The sequence below is a fragment of the Monodon monoceros genome, unplaced genomic scaffold (genome assembly GCF_005190385.1).
Source record: "Monodon monoceros isolate NGI ecotype Baffin Bay Population unplaced genomic scaffold, NGI_Narwhal_1 Super_Scaffold_20, whole genome shotgun sequence".
Classification (NCBI taxonomy): Eukaryota; Metazoa; Chordata; class Mammalia; order Artiodactyla; family Monodontidae; genus Monodon; species Monodon monoceros.
In genome coordinates this window covers 132,928,629-132,955,767 of record NW_021703777.1, presented here as the reverse complement: position 1 = coordinate 132,955,767, position 27,139 = coordinate 132,928,629, and the positions used below count along the sequence as shown (strand labels likewise).

At 47.5% G+C, this 27,139-nt stretch overlaps 1 protein-coding gene across 9 annotated transcripts in view; it reads right to left on the bottom strand.

The window, feature by feature from the left end:
- The window catches only part of TBC1D14 (TBC1 domain family member 14), a 103,070-nt gene that overhangs the window by 17,004 nt on the left and 58,927 nt on the right, over window positions 1-27,139 (bottom strand). For 7 of the 9 annotated variants that reach the window (XM_029234768.1, XM_029234771.1, XM_029234766.1 and 4 more), the window contains 9 exons: window positions 16,859-16,977; window positions 15,012-15,094; window positions 13,623-13,740; window positions 11,464-11,570; window positions 7,916-7,996; window positions 6,739-6,833; window positions 4,436-4,507; window positions 3,627-3,755; window positions 993-1,102 (listed from right to left, as the gene is read on the bottom strand). In XM_029234768.1, the coding sequence (XP_029090601.1) occupies window positions 993-1,102; window positions 3,627-3,755; window positions 4,436-4,507; window positions 6,739-6,833; window positions 7,916-7,996; window positions 11,464-11,570; window positions 13,623-13,740; window positions 15,012-15,094; window positions 16,859-16,977 (914 nt within the window). Of the gene's footprint in view, window positions 1-992; window positions 1,103-3,626; window positions 3,756-4,435; window positions 4,508-6,738; window positions 6,834-7,915; window positions 7,997-11,463; window positions 11,571-13,622; window positions 13,741-15,011; window positions 15,095-16,858; window positions 16,978-23,046; window positions 23,171-27,139 lie in introns of those variants that run through there. The other 2 variants (XM_029234773.1, XM_029234770.1) reach the window with 2 other exon arrangements.

The window sequence follows — 27,139 nt, the reverse complement described above, 5'->3', positions numbered from 1 at the left end:
CCTGTAAGTATACTCCGAGGTCCGACAGGTTCCCTAAAGCTGCCCTGTCGCCGCATCCGGCCCCTCTGATCTCGGCTGGTCCCTGGTCCCGCAGCACTTGCCCTGGGGCCCCAGCCCGCCCTCGCCAGCGCCCCTCCCTCACCCTCCACCCACTTCTGTGGCCTCGGCTCAGGCCCTGCTCTTCCTCCCTTCGTCTGTCCCGCCTCCAGGCTCCCCCGCCTCCCCTAACCTAAAACTCACTTCCAACAGAACGCACCTCCATCCTCACCCCAAGCAAAGGCCTTCAACTGCTCCCTCTGGCCCCGGTAATCCTGCCCGAGCTCCTCAGCCTGGCATCCAGGAAGCAGCAGACTCGGCCTCCCGAGCTCTCGCCTGCCAGTCCCTGCCCTGCACCTCAGGCTCCCATATCGCCACGCCAACCGCTGCTGCCCTGATGCTGCTGCAGCACCGCGCGCTCACGCCACGTCTTGCTCACACTCCCGTGTTACCTTGTGTACCCTGACCCCTCGGCCTGTCTCCAGGCCTCGGTCCTCCCCATGTTCCAGAGACGGCCTTCACCACATGCTGCGCAGCCTCGCTGTGCACGGACAGCCTCTCCCCCGAGACAGAAGCTCCGGACAGGCAGCTCCGCTTGCCTGTCTCCGATCCCAGCGGAGAGCCCGCACAGACCTGGTGCTTACTGACGCCTCGCAGAAGGAATGGGTAAACGGCACCTTGGAAGCTGGGAGTCCAAGACACCCTTCTCCCCTGGAGGGAGTTCAGGAGGACCAGTCACAGTCACAGGCAGCGCTCAAGAGAGTAACAGAGCCGAGCAGGTGACCAGCAGCACGGGGCTGAGGACACGGGGCATACCGTGCTCAGGGCGGCTGGGGAGACTGTAAGGCAGGACGCGGGGCTCAGGTGAGCCCTGAGAGAAGCTGGCAGTGAGGAATGAAAAATGGGGGCACAGAGATGAGAAAACACTCTGAAAACACATAAAAATGCAGTCTTACCAATCGATTAGGTAGATGTCTGGAGTTAAGTTGTTTTTCTTGAAATGAGCAAATAATTTCGGCAAATTTTCTTCAAAGAATACCTCAAATGCAGCAAAATAAGTCAACATCTAGGGAGATAATGTGAAATACACTAATAAACTCGTTATCAGCACACGTTTCCAATCTACCAAAAACAGTCAATATACTTACACCTTTAGAATCTAACAGTCATCTTCGTATGTAAATTCTCACACACCTCCCTCGGCAACCCGAAACTAGGCACTACACAGGCAATTTCTAATAAGCTCACTCTCTAACCTCATATAACGTTACCAACTACATCTTATTATTTTTTCCACTTGCAGATAACTGAAACCCAGAGCAGTTACGTAGCTTGCCTAATGAGGTCACATCACCAGCGTGTGGCAAGGCAGGGCCCTGAACCCGTGCCTGTCCCGCAGGCTAGGCTGACTCCTGATGGGCTCAGTCTTTTCTAAGAACCAGGAACGAATTAACTGTCGAAAATGATCTCAAAAAACACGCCTGCCTCCCTGCTGACCCGCAGCATTTCCAGAGGGCATATAATGCTAATACTGAGGCAGGGCAACAGCGCTCTGGCTCAAAAGTGCAGCTCTTTTGAGGCACTGAGGGAGAAAACGCTGAAGGGAAAGGAAGCGGCCACAGCCTGTTTTATGAGCACATGCTTTTCAACTTCTTACAGGGTTTGCAGGGAAATGAAACACACAGAGCAGCGGTGCGGTGCTGAAACAGAAAGGACAGCTCCAAGTGGGTGGGAGCGATATGATCTGAGAGGCTGGATGCACGTGGGCAGATGGCAACTCCCGGATGCTGTCTGCACATCTTAATGAAGGCATGTACGGTAAACCAGGGGTTCCCAACTGGGGGGAATCTGCCTCCCGGAGGACATTTGGCTGTGCCTCGGGACATTTCTGGTTGCTCCATCTAGAATGGGGGGGTGCTACTGCATCTGGTGGGTAGAGGCCAAGGATGCTGCTAAACAGCCTCGATGCACAAGACAGCCTCCACCACGGCTACCCGGCCCCAAATGTCCACAGCGCTGCTGCAAAGAAACCCTGCTGGAAATGCAGGTCCCACTCAACATTATGATTCTATTATTTTTCCTTAATAATACAAGCTAAAATTTTTAAGCACAGTTTTTATCACGTGTTTCCAAAGAGGAAGCTGGGGTCTTATCTTCAAAATGAGGAGGTATTTAGATGTAAGTCATTTTATTATATATAAAGAGTTTTTTCCTGACTATGAAAGTAGTATCTGTTAAAATGCTCACTGTGGAAAACTTATGAAGTACAGAAATGAATAAAGATCATCCGTAAACACTGTTACGATTGTGGTATATTTCCTTTTATCGTTAAATATGGTAGCTGTTATGGAATACGTTCTGTTATACATGCTTTTGAAAAACTTAGCATTTTATCTTAAATATTTCTCCAATACAATTCTTTGCAATCAGTACTGCACTGGATATATTTCCAGATTTTAAGGAACCATTCTGCATTCCCTTAAATCCCCAGTTTTAAATGTTTTCATTTTTTACAATGAAAAATAATTTTAAATTTTATTGAAAAACTAAAAACAACCGTGTAATAACCACCTTTGTGCAGAGTGCCTTGCCCACACTTGAACTTTCTTAGAACCGATTCTTACGAGCAGAATTATATACCAACGCCATTTACTGCTACTGACATCTAACACCAAACTGTCTTCTAGAAGGACTCTGCCGATTTAACATTTCCCTTCACAGCCAGCATTCAGCAGCAGCTTTAAAACACTTCTTTAAAAAATAAAATGTATGTACGGGCTGAGCAAGAAATACTCAGGAGTCCTTAAGGTGTCAGGGAGAAAAATTGCCTAGCTGATCTAAATTGTTAGATGGCTTTGGTCCTAAAGTACTGACGATAAATTAATTATCAGTGAACTATCAACAAATGATCAGCAAATCAAGACAACGTTAATTAAAAAGCTGATGATCTGTTGAACTGGTGACTCCTCGTCTGGGCTACGGGAAGCAGAAGGGGTTCCGACGCCGGCTGCTCGCGGACCAGCTATGCGCCTCGAAGGAACCCCGTCACTCCCAAGCCTCGCTTCCTCACCGCGCCAGGAGCAGGTGGGGCCTCCCCAGGGCAAGGACTGCCAACTCCTTCCTGAACACGCCGCCGCCCATGGAGACGCTGGTCTCAAACGCGTCTCCCCTCCTGCGTACCAGCCCACCGCGTGAAGCAGAGCCCCACGTGGCAGCGGGCAGCCACAGGGCCCCACTATGCGATGGGCTATTTGACAGACCCTAACGTGGGGCCTGCTCCTGAGCTTCTGCTTGGACACAAAGTGTGTACGTTTGTGCAGGAGTCTCCCTCCTCCCTCACTTAAAGAATGTATTTTCAGAAATACTTTCTGAAAGAAGGTACTAAGAAATTCATGCGTATGGTTATTGACCACGTTTTTAAAGTCCAACACAACGCCCCAAATGAGCCGCCACGTTACCTAGGGCGACTTATTCTAAGTATCTTAGTGGAGGGAGAATGCATTCTTTATCCCGCTGAAGACAATGATCAGGCAATGCTTGCTGCGTGAGGACACAGCACCCAGGACACAGCACACACAGGGGATACTTACGAGGCCGTGGTCCACTCGGAAAAACGCCATTTGACAGGGTTTATTCAAAAGATTAGAAAAAGCAATGAAGGCATCTGCAGTATCTAAGTTCAAGATCAACACGGCTGCTATAAAGGACATGCCCTGAACCTGAGAGGAGAAGAGAAAGGGGTGTTAAACGAACGGCAGCTGCCACGGTCAGAGCAGCTCTTCCATCTTATTGAAAGAGGAACCCAAGCACCCTCACGCTGGAAGGTCCCACACTGCGCCCATCCATCGCCACCCACCAGAGGCTGGACCGGCAGCCTCATGGATCCCGACCCGCCCTGACTCGGAACCAGCCGCCTGTGTGAGCTCCTTCAGTCCCACCCCTAACACGTGGGAAACCGTAGCCCCCCCCCCACCTCTGCATTTGACACGCTGCCCTGCAGAATGTACAGCTTCCTGGTGCCGCAGAAATGTACGTCTGAGCGAACACGTCACTCTTTCTAAAGCCATGCATGCACACGTCTGCTAAGCCACAGAAACGTCAGCAGCATAGCTTTAAAAACTGTTATTGCTAAAAGCTTTCCTGATTTAACGCTGAGAAAAAAAAATCACATGCAAAAAATGAAAATCAAACCCAGTTAAAATGTAGTCAATGCCACAGAGCGGCCATGTCAGCTCAATTTCTCTACGAGGAAACTGAGGCAAGTCATTTACCATGAGACTTTCCACACCCAACAAAAAATGGCATTCAACCCGACATCCGCACCTACGAATGTGCCGGGCAATATTGTGACTTTCTCTCTAGAGGAGAACATTATAAAATATTGGAAAAGTTCACTTACATAACCCACATCCGGTCGGTAACAAGTGTAAGCGCCCAAAATGCTGTGCAACATGTCGTGGTACGGGCCACCCTACAGGGACCAACACACCAAAGACATGCGTCAGCCATGTTAGTGCTTGGGTGATGGATGTCGCCGCCACCAGGCGCACCTGCTGTTTCTGAGCAGACCTCGTGGCCAAGCATTATTAAGCAGCTCGGCGCGTAGCGCGTGACTAGACAACCGCTACCTACCAACCCACAGCTGACCAGGTCATCTGTAGCTCCGCCTACGAAGCTGCGCTCAGCTGGTGGGCCAGGTGTGAGCACTGCGCTAGAACAACTCCCTTAGCTTGGCTGCTGCTGTGTAACTGTATTCCCCCCCACCAACCCACCCCCCCGGCAAGCTCAGCATGTGACCAGGTACCCAGGCTCTTCAGAGCCGGTGCGTGCCCACTGGCTCTCTGCCCCCCCACCCATGGCATGCCCCCCTCCTGACCACCCTTTCTGCCTCCTTTGCCCTAACGGCCACTGTCTGTGTTTCTTTTGTATTTTTCAGCATGGCAGGTGCAGGAGATACACTCTAATTCTTAAGTCCTAATAGCTACCTTTTTATCCTAAACATTCTCCAGCTCTTCCATCCCTCCAAGATTTCCATTTGTTCCTGTAACTTCTTCCAAAAACTTAATTTTGGAATTTCTTTTTCCTAACTGAGCACAGAGGTGCCTCGCACTGATGCTAACGTGTCTGAAGACACGGAGCTGACGGGCTCAGCCCACATCACATGCTCACTGTGCACGTCCGCCGTGTGGCTACACGAGAATGCCATGGCCCAGCCATCCCATCCTGACGTATAAAAAGAAGAGGCACTTCCGAATCACAGAGGGACAAAAGCAAACAGCAATGGGAGGGTAAAAAGACGACATCCAGGGCTAAGCGGGTAAGAGAAGGGGGAACAAGGAGGGACCCTGTGGTAGCATCAAATGTCCACCTGAGGATTAGTGTCGACTGTCACCAAGTGAAATCGAAAAAAGCAAAACCACTATACTGAACTTTCCTTAAAGCTAAATGTTCTTAACTTACAAGATTTCCCACCACCCTTCTGATTATGTCCCTCTAACTTTGGTGCTAAATGGCCATTGTTTGGTGAAAATATGGTGCCAGTAGATGGCAGTTCCTTATTTTAAATGTCCTTAACTTGTTTTGGACATTTCATAGTTTCCCCATTCCCCTTTGTTTTTTTTAATACCGCCCATTTATGAAATCCAGAACTTTGGGAACCACAGACTGAGAGAGACACGCCCGAAGGAAGCCAGAGCAAAGAGGAAAGCCAATTGTCCCCAGCCTCACCGGAAAGAGATCCCTAAAGCTCTCCTCCTCTTCTGAACACGTCTTTCAGCACCAAGTTAATCACCCGGTGACTCTCAAAGTCAGTGATACCGAATCCCCAAGAGATGTTCCATGGAAAACATTCTGGGGCCTGGGTCTGGGAAAGGCTGGACCTCGGTGCCCACAGGGTGCAAGCACCCTCTCAGACCCTGTCCCAGTTCTGTGACGGCCCTTCCTGGCTACACTCCAAGTGTGTCTCAAAGCTCTGCCCTTACACTCTCTTTCCTCCAGAGCAGGGACTGCCCTGCAGCTGGTTCCTACCTCAAATAGAGCAGCCAACAGTTAGTAAGTAGGGTCCACGGAATTGAGCTGTATCCTCTCTGTTCATTCCTTTAGCGAGGTTCCCTCTCCCAAAAGGAACTGGGGATTCCCTGAACCATAAGCTATTTGATGCTTCCATTCTGGTCCTCCTTCTGTCTGGAATGTCTTTCCCATTCTCTGGTCAGACTGTCAATTCAAACCTAGTCCAACCACAGCCCAAGAGCCACTTCCTCAGTGACAGCATGCCTGATGCCTCATCCCTGACCTCTCCCGGCTGCCGTACGTACTACCAGGAGAGTACCTGGGACACGCCACACTTTTGAAAAGCCCAGCTGTGTCTAAGCTCTACAACTCCTGGCTCACTCTAGGTGGTCGCTAACTGATCTGTTGTAATTTATTCCACTGTCCTTTACTGGTTACCTAGTATGTACAAGGCATGATGCTAGAAACAGGGGCATGACAGAATCAGATTGGGTATTCCTAAGTCATATTAAATATTTGTTGGAAAGGATCAGTTACCCTTATTTTTAAAAGTCTAAATGTATTAACAAAGGACCCTCCCTCCCAACAAAAATCCCTAGTACTTTTCAAACTTGATTACAAATACATGCAATTTGACATCTGTGAATTTTAGACAAAACATACTTAGAGCAACGAATCACTGCCACCACCTACTTGCTGGAAAATGCAGAGATTAGGGAATGTTCTGGAAATGTCCAGCTTAATTAGCTCCAGACTGGCTTCTCTGTCTGCTGCTGAAAAACCAGCATCTGTCAAAAGATCAAGAGTCATCACACCTCTCAGAGGTGAGTGTGTGGAATAACTGCGAGGCTTAGAACTTTTACAAGAATGAGACAAGGGAAGGAAGTTCCTCAGAAGCACACGGGCCTAATTACAACTTGAACCAACAGGATCAACAGTTTGCAGGATTTCTTGCTTTAAGAGTAAAAATCTCAGAGCACCATCTAATGTTAGCTCATCATCAGACACTTTCTGGAGTCTGAAATCAAAATCTAATTTGAAATTACCTTTTACCAACGACTGTCAGTGGAAGTAAGGGCAAGTCAGGGAACAGACACAAATGAATTCCAGGCACAGGAAACACCAAAAGAATCATTATTTAATCCAGAACATCACTGGTATGAACGTAGAATATGTGTGGGTTACCGCAGCATAACACTCATGTGTACTATTTCTAACAAATAATTATGAATAACTTGCTTCACATTTTTTAAATTCCAATACCACACAGACAGTACTAAGAAAGAGCGGCAAAAAAGATACTAGTTAACCAACAGAAGTAATCATAACCGTTCTCGTGTGTCACAGAAAATTCTAAAAGCATAACCTAGGAAATAGGCAGTGTTCTTGTGTCTTTGGAAGTAGCTCTGATGCTCCTATATAAACCAACACTCAAGCAATCCCGGGTGCCAGGCTACTGTACATCACTGAGCAGTGAATAAAGGAAAAGATATCGGTCATGACCAGCCCTCCAGCATGCTAGGACACTAACAAGTCTCAGGAACTCGTATAATCTTTCTTATAAAAGTTTTCTTCTTTAACCTGTTTGCTCTAAAAACTCCCTTTTCGGGGATTCCCTGGCGGTCCAGCGGTTAAGGACTCGGCACGTTCACTGCTGTGGCCAGGGTTCCATCCCTGGTCAGGGAACTAAGATCCCACAAGCTGCTCCGCGTGGCCAAAAAATAAAAATTAAAATAATCCCCTTTCCCATGAAGCTTTTATAAATTTGCACCAACCACTACTTCAGTTAAGTAAACCTTCCTTGTCATGTACTAAATAATGATACGTGTAACTGATCAAAGGAGCCCACCGGGGTTAGCGTCATGTATACCTTCATTCTCCACTTCAGAGCCTCCCGTGCTAAAGCACCGCCACCGCTCCTTGGCTCGGGCAAGACAGATGTCAAAGAGCTCTGGAAGAAAAGCCTTTGGGTAAGTGTCACGTGCACACGTATCTCCTCAGAAACACCAGAGAAGACACTGCTGCCTCGTTCAAATATTTACAGTTCAACTACACATCACAGGCTTATTACAGCTACTAAAACGATCCCCCCAACTTAGCCAGAAGGTACTTCTATTGTCTATAGACATCACTATATACAAAGAAATACATAAAATGCCTCCATGCCTGGTATTCACTCTGTTACACAACCCACCCATAAAGCAATATTGTTTTGATGTGTTTGTGAGTCTCTCGCCTTACTAGACTGTGAGCTCCTTGGGGTAAGACCATGAGGGTCTCTCATTCATGTCTGTATCCAGAGCAAATAGCTCTGGGATTGACACAGATCAATATAATCAATGAATATCTGACTGATGAAGAAAGGGAGAAACAAGCAGAAAGCCCAGAACAAGCAGAAAATCTGGTTTCAAATAAAGACAAGATGGAACCGCTACCCCCTGGCCCAGTCTTCCTGAACTTGCTGCCTGAAAGTGGGAGAGGGGTGCAAGCAACACAGGCAGAAGTTTCAAAAAATAAGGATTCTTGCTGGCAGAGACGTATCAAGACAGGTCTCTCACAAGACAGCTTCCAAATCTCCTCCATATTCAGAACTTATTTTTTCAATAATTCTTCTCTTTGGGTAGTTAGGCAACAGTTAAATAACTCACACTCACAAATCTCACTTTTATACCCAGACCTCCAGGGGTATAGCCGTGCCCCACTCCTCCTGAAAGACGGAACCCACAGAGAGAGGCCTCCCAGCCCTCTGCTGGCCCACCCGTCCGGTGGGTGCCTCCCACTCCCCCCTGGCTCCCATGCTGCCCAGCCATCGGTTGCCCTGGATCACGAACGACCACTAGTCAATCACTAAGACTTTAATTGCAGCTACCCAGAGAATTTCGGCCACTTTATTTTCTCCATCAATACTTCTGGAAAATAAAGCAGAGCACACCTGCCTTCCAGACAGTATGTGCTATTTTTTAAAATACAAGTTAAATTCTAGTAACACTGTTGTGTTCCAACAAGCTAAATTTTGATTAATGACCTTCTTCTAACCTTGTGAAGGATCTGATTTACAATCTACACTAGTCTGCAAGGGCAGTACAATTATGAAATATAACTTCATACTAACGTCATCACCTGGAAGGACTGCATGCATCTTAACTCAAATGCTTATGGAACAAATCTGGGGGTGTGCTGAGCTGGAGGCTAGAGGGTCTGGGGAACTTCCGCCCACTCCCAGTTTCCAGGAGGTGGGCTTAGCTTTGCTCATTTTGGCAGGAGGTGGAGGAAAACAACTGTGTGGCCCCTGACCACTGGGAACAACTTTCCAAATGAGGTTATATGACAGTTAAAGCACAGATGCTGGCAGCCTCAGAGTAAAATGGGTCAAAGTGTCAGTTTTTAAAACACCCGCATGGTTTTACTGGCGTGAGTCTGTGGGGGGAGAGGGAGTTAGAACAGTGAACACACCTTCTTTCCAGATGAAGCTTCAAAGTACAAGGCTGACTTCCCAAAGAGTGAAGTTTAACAGTACGATTAGGTTGACCTTCAGTGAGTTTCCAACTGCACAGCCACAAAAAGAGCAAAACCCTGGGGCTTTCCAAATCGCAACACAGGCTTCAGAGTCAGCCGGTGGCTGACTTTCTCAGTAGGGAAATAAGGTCAACAGTACCTGCCCCTCAGACCGCTGCCAATGTTAACTAAGACGCGAGTAAAGAACCTAATCCGATGCCAGGCCTCAGCAGCAGACTTCAAGATCATCTGTGTTGTCACACTGGCTTGAATATGCAGCAAAACTGAGGTTAAGAAGGACCCAATAAGGTGGCACTCATTCATTCACTCATTCATTCATTCAGCAAAGACTTCCTGAGGGCCTGACTGCACAGAGAGCTGTGCTGGGCTCGGGTGACGGAAAGGAAAGCATGACAGGTGAGGCCCCAGCTTCCTGACCATCAGTTCTATGGGGGCAACTGACACTAGGCAGCTAATTATACAAGAAAGACACAATTTAAATAAAACGAGCCAATATCAAAATTTAGACAAACTTTCAAGGCACGTGACTGATTAATTAGCCATTTAGCCTGATACACCATGATGATACGGTCTATGAAGGATTTTAATTTAAATAAAATCAGTGCAGCCAACAGTGAGAACCAAAAATTAAAGACACACACACAGAGTACCCTGCATTACATCCAACTGGTGTAGAGTTGTTGATACAGTTTAGAAATTTTCAAGAACAGGGATTGAGATAAATGGTCATCCATTTCTCCAAACATCTACTTCCAGGGAAGCTGCTGAAAAACCATTTCCACAAGTTAAATGCTACACATCTTCTCACGCACAGATGTTAAGTTTGGGGCAGGTATGGATTAGCCAAAAAAATGGAACTTTGAGGAGATCACAATGAAAGGAAACCAGTCCCCATTCACCTAACCAGCTGTCATTACTCAAGACGGAGCACACTGCCGGCCAAGGCTACCATCGCACGTGGTGAGATCAACACCTGACAAAATAAAAATTACAATAACAACACGAGCCCGAGCCACACAGAGAAGATACACATCAATCTATTTTAAACTCAGGGGCCTTCAACAGGGTGAAAACTGCCACCAGCAACTCCACAGCTGGGCACTGATACGAAGAAGACAAGGAAGGAGCTCTTGTCCTGAGCAGCTTAGATGGCAGACAGGGAGGAAGAGGGAAAAAGGAAGGATTACCATTTCTTCAGCACTTAATTGTACGTCTATGAGCTCCTAGCGTCAGTTTCACCCTGGGTCACAGCCTGCAGAGTGCTAGGCAGAGAGGGGAGTGAACCAGTGAACACACTGGTGGAGGAGAAGCACATCCAAACTGTACGAGTACGTATGGCGGGACAAACAGCCCTAAGAAAGGAGGGTACAGAGCTCGCCTCCCTCTGGTCTCAAGCTACTAGGCCCTCGAGGACCCAGTCCTAGCACAGTATGCTGTCCCCTCTAAGGTGCTGACGTATAAGATGCCTGGGGAAAAAAAAAGTCACAAAAAACCAGAAGTACCCCAGATACAGCACCTCCACAGAAAGAAACATCCTTCCCTTCCACTTTCACGTCCCCATCAAGGCTCGCTTTCTGCAGGACTCTGAGAAGAGATCCGAACATGGCTCAGCCCACTAAAGCTTTGAGCCCCATGTATGCTCCCCATGTACTCAGGGAAGGTGACAGCTATCAGGAAGAAGGTGGGCGTCCGCTCTGAACTGACACCAGATAACTGTAGCACCCAGGAGTGAGCCCCGGCTCCCCACCGGCTCCGCTCCTGGAAGACACACTTACCTGGCCTCTCCGAAGACACAGCGGCGTGGCGATGGCTGCCTTTCTTCCTAATGGGGCAAATGGGACAGGAGAAGCCACAGGACCCAGGGGTGGATTCCCCAGGCCTAGGATCATGCAAGCCACTCACCGTGGGTGATGTTTAACTCGTTGCCAATGGCTAAGCTCCAGACTTTGCCTCTCACGCTGGGAGGGATTCCCTGCCACCATAAATCTCGAACTTTTCTAGAGCACCACCTGGACAAAAACGGAAGCATGAGTTTATGAGTTTGTTCTCAGTGACGAAATATTTGTCTACCCACGTGCTTGACCCCAAACCACAAAAGCGGGGGAGGCCCAGTCGTTATGTCACAACCCCTGGCCTCAGGGAGCTTACAGTCCACCGTTCCAGACAGACAGACCAGGAGGTCGACGACTACCTTCCACTGGGTTACTGCTGTGCCAGGTGTGCCACAGGCACTGCACACGCAGAGATGGGCGCCACAAAACAGGAGCCCAGAGTGCTACTGTGGAGCCAAATTCTCAGTGACCAGCAGCAGTCGAAGCAGAGGAAGGGTGGGAAGGACGTTCTGCACAGAAAGCACAGCAACGAGAAATAAGCCGGCCTGCTCCGGGAACGGCAGGCAGCTGGGCATGGTGTGCGGAGCCAGCAGGCACTGCCGCAGAGCTGCCGATGGAGGGCAGGCCCCAGGGGGCCTCGAGAAGGGAGCCCGAGGGCACAGCCGCCAGCCTCTGCACAGCTGCACACACACAGCTGAAGCGCTCAGGCAAGGCAACTCTAACGGCAGGACAGCTCTGCTAACTCAGAACGTTCGGAACTGCAGAGTCGCCGAGGTCTGCTGGTCACAATGAACACACACTGCTGACAGACTGGGACAGACATAAAGGTGCCAAAGGCTCCCAACACGGTGCCCCTCGGCACAGCGCAGAGGGGAGAGCACGGGCTGACGCTGCAGAAACCGGGGCTGCAGCCCCATAACACCCTTACCTGGGGAACCCGGAGCAAACTCCTTCTCCTCTCACTATCATTCTCCCTAAACCAAGATGATGGAACCTTCCCCCTGACCCCAAAGGGCTGCTGTGAGGATTAAGTGGGACAAATCAGAAAGGTGCCCGGCACCCAGCTGGTGGTCATTAAGTGGCAGTTCCTGTATGAATGCACGCGTCTGGACCACATCAAGCATCAGTCAATGTAGGGTGGGCCAGGGCTCTGCAGCCACACAGGGAGTCAGTCCAAGGGTTCTGAGGACCTTAACTCTTGTTACTGGGCCCCACTGCCCAGAAAAGCAGGCTCTGGGCACAGCTTGTGTTCCCCGTGCAGAGCCTCAACAGGGCAATCTCCGCTCCCCCCGGACCCCACCTCCACAGTGGGAGTGAGTAACACCCAGTTAAGTGCCAGAAGCAAGTCCCCAACAACCTGACACACGGTTCAGGTTGGAAGAGAAAAAAGGAAACTGGCGTCCAAGCTCCCCCAGCTCCTGCTGATAGGGGGAGGCCCAAAAGGAGCCACCAGCCTCTGTGCATGGCTCCAAGACTGCTGTCCAGACACCGGTCCCTAACCATTCTGACCACACAGGAGGAAAGACCTACAGCTGTCCCTCAGACGCAAAGGAGACAACAGTGCCAGACTCTACTGTGTACCGGCTACTGGGGGCTGTCACCAAAGCACACCCGGCGCCCCTCCTCAGACAAGACAACAGAAACTTGAGCAGACAGTTGCAGTGTACCCAGCGGGATCCTCTACAGGCACCTGGAGCCAGGGCGAGGGCAGGAAAGGCTTCTCCAAGGAAGACTGAGCTTTAAAGAACAAAGTGTTAACCAAATGAGGAGATACAGGGCAAGAGCACTCGATGCAGAGGGAATGGAACATACAAAGGCCCTGAGGCTCCCTAAGGAAGGGGCACTGTCCAAGCAAAGAAGAGATGAAAGGTGAGGCTACAGGGAAAGGGACGTGCTGTCCCATGAAGGGTCCTGTCGGCTAAGCCAAGCAATTCCAATTTTACACCGAGAGTCATAGGAAGTTACTGAAATGTAAAGTATGGAAGTGACACAGATTCGTGCCTTAGAAGATCCCTCTGGCTGCTGAGCAGAAGACAAGTGGAAGGGGTGGGAGGGGAGCTGTCACAGTACCAGGTGAGAAACGACAAGGGCTGAACCAAGGCAGGGGAAGGAGACTCTGTGCAACTTAAACTTATCAGATAATTTCATCAGGGGCTGTGAGAGGAGCTACAATTAATACAGCTGCTTCCCATGAATTCTGCAAAGAAATGTAGAGTCTAGAGAGCTTACATTGTTTCCCAGTTAGGCAAAATCTCATTATTCCAAGTGAGGACAGCATTTCCAATACTTTCTTCTAATCTGCATCTTTCTTCCAGCTGCTTTTTTCTCCTCTGGGCTTCTTTCAGCTCTAGAAATCACAGTTAAAAGAAGGAAACATCTATTAACTGATATGCACTGATTTCAAGCTAGGTGATTTTTCTCAAAGAGCCAGGCTGCAAAAACACCAGGAAGAGGGCAATGAAGTAGAGCACTGAGACCTGACCTCTTCCAAGACTCATTTCACACCTTACGGAGTTTAGAAAGCTTAGGCGTTATCCATCTTTTAGTAAGCTTTTTTGTAACATAATACACAGAAAAGTATACAAATAAGAACCTAATGAAATTATCACAAAATAGACAAACCCATGAAACTACAGCCCCAGTCAAAAGACCGAACAGGAACAGACACACCAGAAGCCTCTCTGTGCTCGCCTCACCCTTTCCAATGGAACCTGCAACTTCACTTCTCACAGCTTAAGAATAACTCTTAGGGTATAACAGCAACTCTGAGAAATACCATGCATTTTCATTTATATATACTTTTTTGTGGTAAAATACACAAAACATAAAATTTACCATTTTAAGTGTACAGCCAGTGGCGTGAAGTACATTTCACATTGTTACGCAACCATCACCACCGACCATCTCCAGAACTTTTTCATCTTCCCGAACTGGAACTCTCTCCCCACGAAACACTAACTTCTCACCCCCCGACGCACACACCCCGCCGCGCTCCCCAGCCCCCGGCAACCTCCACTCTACTTTCTGTCTCTATGAATCTGACTCTTCTAGATACCTCATATAAGTGGAAGCACACAGCATTTGTCCTTTTGTGTCTGGCTTATACCGCTTAGAATAATGTCTTCAAGCTTCATGTTAAGTGTGTGTCAGAATTTCATTCCTTTTTAAGGCTGAATAATATTCCATTGTACAGACAGACCACGTTTTACTATACATACTTTTTAAACGTCTAAGAATCATAGGGTTTTTAGGTGTCACAAGGCACTTTATCAAATCCCATGACATCTTCTCGTAAATAAGGAAAACTGAGCCCACAGACAGAAAGAGATCTGCCTCTCCAGCATCACTGGCTAAAGCTTTCTCCAGCCTAGTACTTTTATCCTACACAGTCTCTTTCCTTGTGTAAATTCAAAGTGCTATTATCTTGAATGAAGTAACCAGGAATAAGTAGTTAGTGGAAACATACATTTTCGATGAAAAATTATAAATCTCAAAATATTAAATAAAGCATCCACCAAAGTTCAGGTTCTACAGCTCCATCAGGTAAAGAGAAAATATCCATAAAGACACAAAATCTTGTGCTGACTTACATAACCAAACACATGTGAGCTCCATTACCTCGCTTTTTGGCCTGAACCACCATTTCTTCATACTGTTGCCTGTGTTTCTGAGCTTCTTCAGCTGGCTTCGCCGGGAGATTTCTTGATAGAAAAGAAATGATGTTTCACCATTTTAAATATTAAATAAGAGAAACTTGAAGCATCATTTACTAACAAATGAAAAGCTCAAAGACCAAAACCACATTTGTTAGATGATAAAGACGCAGCTCTTTCATAAACTAAAAATATTTTTTTACAAAAGTATTAAAATAAGCTCATTTTTAAAAACCTGAAGTCTAAAGATTAGCAGAAAGAAGAAAATAGCAATTAACCGTAACTCCAATAGAGATAAACACTTAATCTTTGGGTGTTTTTTTTTTCCACCCCAGTCTCCAAAGAAACTTTGATTTGACCACACCGCACGAATACAATAATTGTCAACAGCTACCCTTGAAGTAGAGCACCCTAATGGTATATATTATTGATACATCTATGTATGAATATAGTCCCTGGCCAGTTTTTTTAAGTAAGTTTCATACTAGCTATGTGGTTCATCTCATTTATACACACACACACACACACACACACACACACACACACACAGAGATTCATACAATAGTTCTCAACAGCTAAATGTGGTATACAACTCTGAATCCCGGTTAAAAAAATAAAACGCATGTTCTCTTTCAGAAACGTGCTGGTGAATTTGCTGGTCCTTGAAAACTGGGAGGGCGGCAATGCCTGGCTGTCTGTGCACATCACAGTGTTTTTGCTGCAGGAGAACAGGGCACGACTTCCCACAGCTCATGTTTTAGACAGCATTACAGGACGGATCCTCACGGTGCGGCGGCTTCTCCCAATAATCTCTACCTACCTTCTGAATCCTCCATTTCAGGGTTTCTCTCCCCATCTACCCACACATCCACAATTTCCAAGGACCGAAAATTAACATCAGAAGACACATTTCTTCTGCAGACTTCATCAATTTTAAATGTCAGGGTTGGCAGGGACCTTAGGGATCCTAGCCGAATGTTTTACAATCTCTCTTTTTCTTAAAATCTGTGGACGGGCTTCCCTGGTGGCGCAGTGCTTGAGAGTCCGCCTGCCGATGCAGGGGACGCGGGTTCATGCCCCAGTCCGGGAAGATCCCACGTGCCGCGGAGCAGCTGGGCCCGTGAGCCATGGCCGCTGAGCCTGCGCGTCCGGAGCCTGTGCTCCGCAACGGGAGAGGCCACAACGGTGAGAAAAAGCTGTGGAATCTTTCTATTCAAATACAGTGTTCTATGGAAACTCGATGCTTAAATAGAGATAAGCTATGGCCTGGTACAATGGAGCAATCCCTTTCCCTTATTAAGGTCTCCAAACACGATCTACAAGTCCGTCATCAAAACCCATCTCTCCTCATCAGATGGATGGAAACCAGAGGCCCAGAAGGGAAGGGAACTTGCTGGGATCACCTAGCCTGTTTTCTGCAGATCCCAAAGAACCAGTAGGCTAGTCCAGGAATTGTTCTACAACACTGGGGTGCCTCCAAAACACCCACTTTAGAGTACACTTCCTGGTGCTTCTTACCGTTACAAGCCAGACTATAATTAATAACAGCTATTTAAGCATTTGGAAATGCTAAATTAAAGTAAAAAATCACCTGAATGGAAAATCCTGATCAAAACTTCTATGTTAAATGAAAGTTTTCCAAATTAGTCATGCTATCATATAGAATACACATTAGTGGAGGGAATGAAGAGGGGCCCCGCATTTTTAGTAAGTGACGTGCTAATTTTTCTTCCCCTTTTCTAATGAAAAGGTGACTAGCAAATGTACTTATCCCTGAAAACAAACTCTCCACAGACTCTTCTTCAGACTCACGCTGGTCTGTCTTCCAGGATGAGTGCGGTGGTGGAAAGAGGCTCAAAGTCAAGATGCTTCCTCACATTCTGCTTTGGAGAGGGTGGCCTGCTAGGTCGTCCAGCCTTGTCTTCATATTCCTAGGACAAAGAAACCAGGGATAACTCCAGGTCCGGCCAATTCTGATATTACGAAGCCCTTTTCAAAGTAAGCAAGGTGTTTTGTTATGAAGTCCTTTAAGTCGATTTTGAGGATGATGCACTGAAAATATTTCTTGCTCTTTAGAAGGAAAAACTGCCCATGAAAGGGGTTCAGCTCTGCAGTTCAGGCCATCACGTTATGGGGACTGTGGGCTTCCCATACTGGTCGGGAAGTCACTAAGGATCTCATCATCCCAGCTGCTCCGCTAAGGGCCCGCAAACATCGACTCGGGTCTCCTAGGCTGCTTCTGGGTAAGAGGTGTGTATTCTGTCTTCTGGACACCGTAAATTTGAACTGATTACTGCAGTGGTCACAGGGAAGCTCTGAGTCAGAGTGATAGCCAATTCTAGCATTCATCTGACCCCCACCCCGGCTTCATCTCCCACTCCCACCCTAAATTTCTAATGCATTTCCTTTTACCCCACAGCATTTTATCTATTTTTGTTTGCCTTTCAAACCTTGCCTGAAATGAGGATGGGCTTAAAAATTAAAAATCTTTTGCTTAAAGATGATTAAAGCTGTTTCATTTTCTTAAAGCAGAAACGTCAAGAAAGAAATTCTTTAACATCTTTGTGTGAAGCCATCACTGCAAGCTGTTACACGAATAATTGTGCCATGCCCTGGAAATCTATGAGCGGCCTCCACACTTCCAGGTCATTAATTCGTCCTATGAGCTGCAACCACAAAACCTCAGTCACACCTGGTGACCCACATTCCAAACACCCAACCAGCAGAGTTCAGGAGAGCCAAGTAATCTGTGCCAAAGAGTCCAGTTTCTGAAACTGTGTGTGTATGCGTGCCTGTGCAAGTGTACCCTTAGCCCTCTGCAAAAATAAAAAAACAGTGTTCTCTTGTTGCCTATTACAGACAAGGCTCTCAGGAACCTCCCTTAAGGGAAGGCAACCTAACTGGGAAGACAGGACAAACAACCGAGTAGTTTAAACTAAGATTTAAATAACCACTCCCGATACAATAGAAGCAGTATCAGGAGTGGAAAGTGATGAATTGCTAAATGAATTTTATTAACACTAGTTGTCAAGTGGGGTGTTACTGGTAAAATTACTTGGCAAACAATTATTCTCTCAGCCAGGAAAGCCTATAGAGGCTTCTAAAAAGTTAAAAGAAAAAATTTTTTCCTCAAAACCCACAGGCTATGAGAAGCGTGTGCACCAAGAAACAGGTGGGTGGGGCAATTTCTGTACATCTGGAGGTACAAGGTTAGGGGTCTTAACATTGTTTACCCTGGTGTAAAATGGTTCCATTAAAATCTAAAACGACCTCCACTCACCCAAAGCGGAGAAAATGGACTCACTCTGTCATCCATTCAAACATCTGAGCACCTCCACGTGCCAAGCGCTCAGCTGCAACTTCACATGCTACTGAACAGCCGTCCGAAGTACCATGTGTAGCCATCAGATTCTACATATGTACCCAACGTAAAATCTTGTATTTTATAGGAAATCTACCAAAAGTTGTGTGCTGAGAAAGATCCTGAGGCACGCTGCATATTAACAAGAATTGTTAGCGAACGCCCTGTAAGGTGCTACTTACTTGCTGATGCTGGTCTAGTGAGCTATATGCCAAGGCCAAAGATGCTGAGGCCCGAAGTCAGATGCCCCAGCATGCGGATGCCCACCTCCACTTGCTTTGTGTGCTTTACACATAGTTTAACTTTATCTCCATAACGATCTCTATGGCAAGTGTCACCGCATTTGACAGGTAGGCCCACTGAGGTTCAGAGTGAAGTGACTTGCCCCCAAGTCCATAGCCAGCAAGGAGCTGGGCCTGCAGGACTCCCCACTCCGCCACTCTGCGCAGGCCCAACCTCTCCTGTGGATATACTCAACAAACAGGTGTGCAGTTCTGGAGGGAAAAGGCCAGGTCCTACTCAAGTCAAGTGTGGTCTCTGGGGCCAGACGGGCCTGGGAGCAAATTCAGATCCACCAGGAACTAGCTGTGACCCCCGGCAAAGCACAGCTTAGAATCCCTGCACCTCATTTCCACATCTGCAAAAAGGGAAACAGCACCTAGCAGAGAGGGCTGTCTAAGGAGTGGCAGAGGCTTGTGAAGCAGTCAGCACAAGCCTCTCGGTGCAGAGGAAGCGCTCCGTAAAGGCTGGCCCTGGCTGCTGTCTGCCGTGACCCTTTTTCTCCTCGGGCTTGAAACTGTATAAGGCAGAAAAAATGCTCTATGGCCAAACAACAATCAAGGAGCCCTGCAAGGTCTGCAAAGAGCACAGATACGAAGACGCGTTGTAAAGTTAATTAAATGCCTTGATTTGTGATTTTAAAAAAATCAGTCTCTTCAGTTAGAGCTCGGAGGCTCCATCACAAACGGTAACAAGCAGCACAGTCGCAACGGGCCAAGCACTTTACACACACGGAATTGGCTCAACTTGCCCTTCACACTAGCTCCCCACAACCCCGAGAGAGGAGCTGCCATAAGGTGGAGGCCGGGCTGGGGCTGGAGGAGCTGGACCAGAGGCAAGCACCCTGGCTCTGCCCCTGCACTGCTCACCGCAGACTGCCACTCGCTAGAATGCATGATCCAGTTTAATCATTTATATTCAGTCTAAATGAAGCTTTCAACTATGACACAAACCTGTAATAGTGAATTAAGCGCAGGTGCAAGGCAAATACTTATGTTTTAACCACACAGAGCCCTGCATGATTTAAAAAAAAGGAGGCCTGGCCTGTCCATACTTGAAATCCCAGGGAAAGCCTTTTCAAAATTCTAAATGGCATTTCAGAATACGAATGGCTTTGGAAATTGTTAACAGATCCTACTCCAAATGTAGTTCTCACACTGCTACCTAGAGGGGTCGACAGTAAGCTCATCTTCCAAGCCAGACAAACCAACTTCAGGAACAAGAAAGGGGACGATTCACTCTCAGGACAGACAACTTTCAGCTGTGAGTTATCAACACCGAGGTCAGCATGTGATACGGCAAGAGCTAGGGCTTTGGAAGCGAAAAGACTGAGTTCTAAATCTAAGTCCTGGCTCTGATCTGGGGCAAATCATCTTGCTTCTCTCTCGGCTATAAAACGGTAGCAACTGTGAAGACTCCTGTGATGATGAGATCACGAGACAAACATTCAACGGCTGCCCATGAAGTATGAGCCCTTTCTGTGTGCCAGGCAAATGGTGGGGTCGGCCCAGCCCCGGTGCAACTCATCCTTCCAAAGTTTCTTCTCCTCTTGGGGCCCTTATGGGATCAAGGTGAAGTCTCTTGGTTTAAACCAAGTAACAATACCATTCATTGCTGTGCTCACCACAAGTCCTGCAGGCTAAGCAGCATAAACCATCCATTCAAGGAACCACTACAGATTCCAGCACGCTGCATAACCCTAGAGGCAATTTAGAATAGGGTTCGGCAAAGTTCTAGTGGCAAATCAGTTTTACTGGTCACGACAGTATTTTTTTTAAATCAAACAACACAAAAATACAGAGTGCACATAGTAAGGACAGTTTGTTTCAGTTCTATACCTACTTATAGCTATGCCTTCTTGAGAGAAATGAGTCTCAACCTAAATTTTCTAACCTGGGGATGGGGCTGGGGTGTTGTGTCAGAATAAAAAGTTTACAAGTCACTAATTTAGAAGAGGTCACAGTCCCTGCCCAGAGTGGTGTGCCTTGTATCCTGCTGGGAAGGTAAGACCAACACCAGAGAGGCAGCAGCAAACAAAGCCTACTGCACCCAACTGGGGGCTAAGTGCGGCTGTGGTCTGACGATGCAGCAAAGGTTCAGGAAAAAAGCAGTACACCAGGGCAGCTGAGCAGAGCCTCAACTCCACACAGGGGCCAGGAGCTCATTTGTGAAGGGGCCTGGCACTTTAGCAGACCTGCAGACCCCACCTTGAAGGGCTCACTCACTCTAGCAGGGGCAGTACGATGCCAGCAGAGGCTATGAAACCAGAGCAGACGATAAAAAATGTGGGAGCCCTAAGGACAGGACACCTATGGCTGGAGGGAATCAAAGAAAACAGCTCATAAAGGGTGCCATCTCAATGGACAAAGGACAGGGGAGAGCTGGGCTGGAAGCCGTGAAGGAGGGGCATCCCGACAGCACAAGCAGCAGCCAGGAGATGACGGCGACAGGCTTCTCTGTGAGCGAGCATGAACGCTTTACGTGGGGAATGACGCCGAGTCCAAGTTCTGTTCTAGACTTCATGGTCTCAACAACAAGCCTCCCAGAGCTGACGGGACAAGCCAAGACCAAGCGAGAGAGAGAAAGGAAGAGCTAGACTGGGGTAGAGCCAGAAAGTAAACAGTGTGAGGTGTGACGAGCCCATTAGATACATCCAGTGGCAAGGCCTACATCATGTGCATGATCTGAACAGTGCTGGAGATAAGGATGGGGCATTAGACCCCTAAATAAAGTTATAATCTGCCAGTTGAAGAAGAAAAGAAAAAAATGTCCACCTCGACAGACATCTGTGTAAGAGGAGAAGATCAAGATCCTCAAACAGTGAAAACAAAGTGCTCCTGGTAGGATGACAAGAGGGGTGTCACTGCTACTCACAGAACTGGAAGAGTGCTGTAAAAGACAGCCAATTACGCCCAAACGTGGTAACAGAAGCCCCCTGGCTTCCTGGAAATCTATGTTAGCTACAAGGAGAGAGGCTCATCAGTTAAAACCTGTGCGTAAGCCTTGGACTCAACTGGTTACAGCATCAAGATTAGCCTTTTAAAATAACCAGGGGGTTTTAGAGGTACGTCTGGAATAAAGCATAGCAGGTGACCACGTGGCACCTATTAACAGACTGACGTGAAACCAGCGTGAGGGACAGAGAGTACGGCAACCCTGTGGGCACCGGCTGAGGACCCTGCGGGGGAAGCACTGTGAGTTGGCGGCAGGCCTGGGTCTGAACCATCACCTCCAGGTCATCACCAACGGCAGCGTGACCTTGGGCATGTTCCTTCACCCCTCCAAGCCTGCTTCCCCACCTATTAAATGAGAATGAATTAACGAAAGACACATGGCCATAGCAGGTGCCTCAAAACGACAGGGAGTATTACTGTCATTATTTTGCTGCAAAATTACTTTTCACAACACTTCCCGCTAAGAGCGGTGCTTAATAAGGTTGTGAAGAGTAGATGAAAGTAAAGAGCCCAGAACACTGCAGCTGGCGTCACACTTTGCCATTTATAACAAGCAACTTTTGCGGGGAGAGGGGTGTTGTCTCACAATCTGGGGCAAGATCTGTTCTATTTTGCCATTTTTAGTGGTTAAGAGTGGCCTGAACAGGTCTTACAAATGCTGGGACTTCCAAAACGACAGTACTGGTGACCAATGAGGCTGACCTCACAGTAAGAAGGACCCTCCGGAATCCTCTGAAGGGCTCCTCAGACTTCAACTCTTTTCTCTCCTCACCACAGTCTTTTTCCCAGAAAGCATCGTCTAGGTTACCAGAAATGTTGGCATTTGGGACAGCAACTCTCAGGGGACCTTTCTAATTGTCATGTTACTTACAAAACATGTAGAATACAGAAGTTCACCTGTGGACTGGTGAATGAAATGTGTTATAACTGAACTGTGGGTTTTAACAAGCTTGGTTACTGCTACGATCTGACCACCTTACTCGGACCCTGAGCAAACGGGGTACAGCCTGAGCTCCGTACAAAGGCTTCTTGCCCCCAGGATCATGGGCAATGAATGCCATTCAGGCCTCTAAGAGGGGTGCCTGGCCTGGACTGACCTCAGTCTGAACACAGGGTGCGATCCCCCTCTGGGTGGTAAGAATTAGGACGCGCTGGCTCTCTCTCCTACAGTCCCCCACTGTACCCATTAAAACTCAACCCTGTGAGGAAATTACATGGAATCACAGACAAAGAATGGCAGGGGGGAGGAAGGCGCATCACCGCGGCCACATGCAAGCTTCAGCTCGTTGGAACAGATGCGTGTAACACACACACACGCACACGGGCGCACCCACGCTGGGGCCTCCGGCCGGTGACGGGCGGGCAGACCCCCGGAGGGGCGCGGGCGGGGCCCCGGCCCCACTCACCATGAACGCCGCGGGGCTCAGAGGCGCGCGGCCGGCGGCTCCATGCCCGAGTGAGCGGGCGAACGAGCGAGCAAGCGGGGCTCCGCGGCGGGACCTCGGGCGGCGGCTCCGGCTGCCGGGCGGGGGCGGCAGGCCGCTCAATCGCGCGCAGATGCCGCGCAGCCGATCCGCGGCTCGGTTTCGGCGCGTCAGGCCTGGCTCGCCGGGACCCTGGGCGCCGGGCGGGGCTGGGGGAGGACCCGGGCCCCCCAAGTCCCAAGGGGTTCCTCCTCTGGACGCCCCGGTAGGGAAGGTCGCGCGGCGCCCTCCAGACACCGGACGTGCCCACGCAGGCGGGGAGTCCAGACGCGGGATGTCCGCCCGCGATACAAACCGGGCCTAAATGCTCGCGCTAAGCGAGTTAGGCTGCGTCCTCAGCACACAAATATCACGCTGGAAAACGTACACTCCAAAAAGGAAGCGGTGACACGCCAAACAACGTACGCCAAAGCTCTGCTTTGTGAGATTTTCTAAAAAATGACACAAGTACATTACCGGAAGGCACTACATAAAAATAGTAACACTAGTAACCTCTGGGTAGTGGAGTGATTATGAGCCATTTTATTCTCTTCTTTATACGCTACTGCGGGTCAAATGTTTTCCACAGTAAGATCAGTTCAATCAAAGCGTCAGGGTGCACACAGAAACACCTGATGATGGAAATCTGCCTCGTGACTGCTTCTCGGGGGCTGACTGGGAAGGGGCAGAACATATCCCCAGGGGGGTGCCAGAAGCATCTTGATAAACATTCAACAAAACTAACTGAAGAGCACACTGTCTGGAGCGCATACCTCAATGTTTTAAGTCTTTAAAATCTGCATAAGGTCAAAATTATTTCTGGTCAGCCCATGGGTCCAATGTCCAAGTGCTGAACAAACTGGGCTTGAGACAACACAGACTCTCCTTCCGGAAGAGAACTCACAAGTCCTCAGACCATGGTACCACGCTTTCCACAGCTGATTTTCTGGATGATAGCATTACCAAGTTGCCACCAGAAACTTCTTCACTCAGAAGGAGCCTACAATGTCCATCAAGCTATAATCGAGAAGACAGACAATGACAAGTGATGGCGAGAATGTGGAGAATCTGGAATTTTCATAAGTCACTAGTAGTTGCAGCCATTTTTGAAAACAATCTGACAGTTTCTTACGTAGTTCAATATACACCTACCACACTCCTAGGAACCTACCCAAGAGAAATAAAAAATACATCCACAAAAAGACTTGCCTGCAAATGTTCACAGCAGCATTATTCATAAAAGCCCAACACCAAAAAAAATTCCAAAAACCCATTAAGCGAGGAATGGATAAACAGCACTGACGCAACAATGAAAAGGGCACTGATACATGCTACCACATGGACACCACACGGGTGAGCCTCAGGGACATTGTGCTTAGTGAAAAGATGCCAGACAAAAGGTAATGTGCATGAATCCATTTATATGAAATTTCTTTCTCTAGAGAGAAAGCAAATTGACGTTTGCTTGGAGCTGGAGGCGGAAGCGGAGATCCACTGCAAACAGGCGTGAGGGGACTTTGTCGAGGGGTGAAAATATTCTAAAACCGGATTGCTGTGACAGTTGCATAGCGACAAAAGTTTATTAAAAGTCATGAACATGTACAATGAGTGAATTCTATGGTATAAAAATTATACCACAATAAAGCCATTTTTTAAAAGTAATAGGATAAAACTGGAGAGGCTGATTCTGGCTGGAATGATTAGGGAAAGCCTTGTTATAAAAAAATTATTCAAAATTTGGAAATAAGACAAAAGCATGGAGGAGAGGTGCCTTTTCCATTTATACGTGTGCGTTTTTAATACGCCTGCCTGAGGTTTATTTAATTCTCTAGGAGAATGTGCCTGTGCTACTTACTACTCTATTAGAGCCCAGACACTGTGAAGTGACATATTAACTTGTGGATTTATGTCCAATAGAATAGATAACTCTGAAGATGATGTTTTCTTAAATCTAATGTAGCAACCTTATTCTAACTTTTTTGGTTTTATGTCTATAAATACCTAGTTCCTCAAATGCCTTTGGAATCAATTTTACCATCTTACTGGTTCATTTAACTGATTTAATGCTTCTCCTCAATGGGTTAAATGAACCTTTAACTAACATGATCATTCAAAAAAAAAAAAAAGGTAAATGTCATGAAAGAATGGTAGAGTAACTGTTTTCTATTAAGAGAATAAAGTGACAAATAACTAAAGGCAATACACAAACCTGATTGGAGGCTGGTTCATAAAGAACAGTTTGGTGTAACTAGAGAAAGCAGAACATGATCTGGTCACGAACATGGTCTGAACATGGTCATGGTAAGATGCTATTATGGAAATTAACTGATAATTTTCTTAAGCCTGATAACACCTTCATGGTTGTGTAGAGAGCTGAATGAATGCTGATGTATTTATGGATAAGATGTCATGATATCTGCAACTTACTTTCAAATGATTCCATTTTTTAAAACTAGAAAGAGGCACAATAAGTGAATATGGAAAAATGTCAACAACTGTTCAATCTAAGTGGAGCATATATGGCTGTTCATCATTAAATTATTCCTTGAACCCTTCTCCAGGTTTGAAATTTTTCTTCACAAGGGGAATAAACCAGTAAGAAGGCTGATGACCAATCCTTTAGATCTCATCTTAAATACACATCCCCACAGAAACACTTCCTGCCCTACCATGTAAACTACAGCAAGGCCCTGGTTCCTCTCTCTCGTAACATCAGGTTCTGTTTTCTCATAGCACTTAATCACAACTTGTAATTACATGACTCTCTGATTAATATTTATTTCCCTCAAGAGACTGTGAAACCTCTGAGGGCGGGGCCTTACTGTAGTCTTCTCCACGCTGATTGCTAACAAAGTACACGGCACAGAGGAGACGCTCAGCATCACTGTTCCATCCTTCATTGCACCCGTCCAATAAGCACTTATGGTGCTTGGCCTTAAGAATAAAGATGAACAAGGTCCCTGCCCTCAAGTCCCTCACAGACCAGCAAACAGACAATTACCACACTATACGGGTGCTCGGTCCTATGACTGAGAGAAATCTGAGGGCTCCAGGAGCCCCAGGAGGCAGCTGACCCGGCCTGAGGAGTTACTGGTGACTTTCCAGGAATAATTCCTGCAACTGGAAGAGAGCTGGCGTCCTTCTCACAGCGAGGCGTGGGTTCTCAGCCCCTCCACGCCTCTTACCAACACGTAGTGCTATGCATACTGTAGACATCAGCCAACCGGGGCCCACAGGCTCACTAAATGTAAATATGAGACAGACGCATTAAGCATGTGTTAAATACACATTAAGATGTGCTTCCAAAGCACACTGCTTATCTCCTCTGACAGGCTGTAACCTGCAGGTTACTTTACCAACGGTTTCCATCATATATTTCGGAACTGGGTACCATTCATAAAGGTTTAACTATTATACCATGTGATGACAGGTTGACTTTTACTCAATTTTGAAACTTAAAGCAAAAATAAGACGTTAACAGAGGCTTTTTCTCTATCTCAATCTGGCATTAGATGTGACTTCTATCTTAATCCACCTGAAAAGAATTCTTCCTCCTGAAGTTTTTGAGTTAACCAGCACTCATCCCCCTGCTTCCTGTATCTCCACCAGCACACTGGATTTACTTGCTTATTTGATTAACCTATAACATTGTTGTCTCTATCCTTTGAGATCAAGGAGGTAAGACTGGGTGATTTGTTTGATGCAGCATCGTAAGAGACAGGCTGACAAACCCAACCTTGCTAGACCACCAGGTTTCACAGGATCAAAAGGTCACTGAAGGGCTTCCCTGGTGCCGCAGTGGTTGAGAATCTGCCTGCCAATGCAGGGGACACGGGTTCGAGCCCTGGTCTGGGAAGATCCCACATGCCGTGGAGCAACTGGGCCCGTGAGCCACAACTACTGAGCCTGCGCATCTGGAGCCTGTGCTCTGCAACAAGAGAGGCCGCGACAGTGAGAGGCCCGCGCACCGCAATGAAGAGTGGACCCCGCTCGCCGCAACTAGAGAAAGCCCTCGCACCGAAATGAAGACCCAACA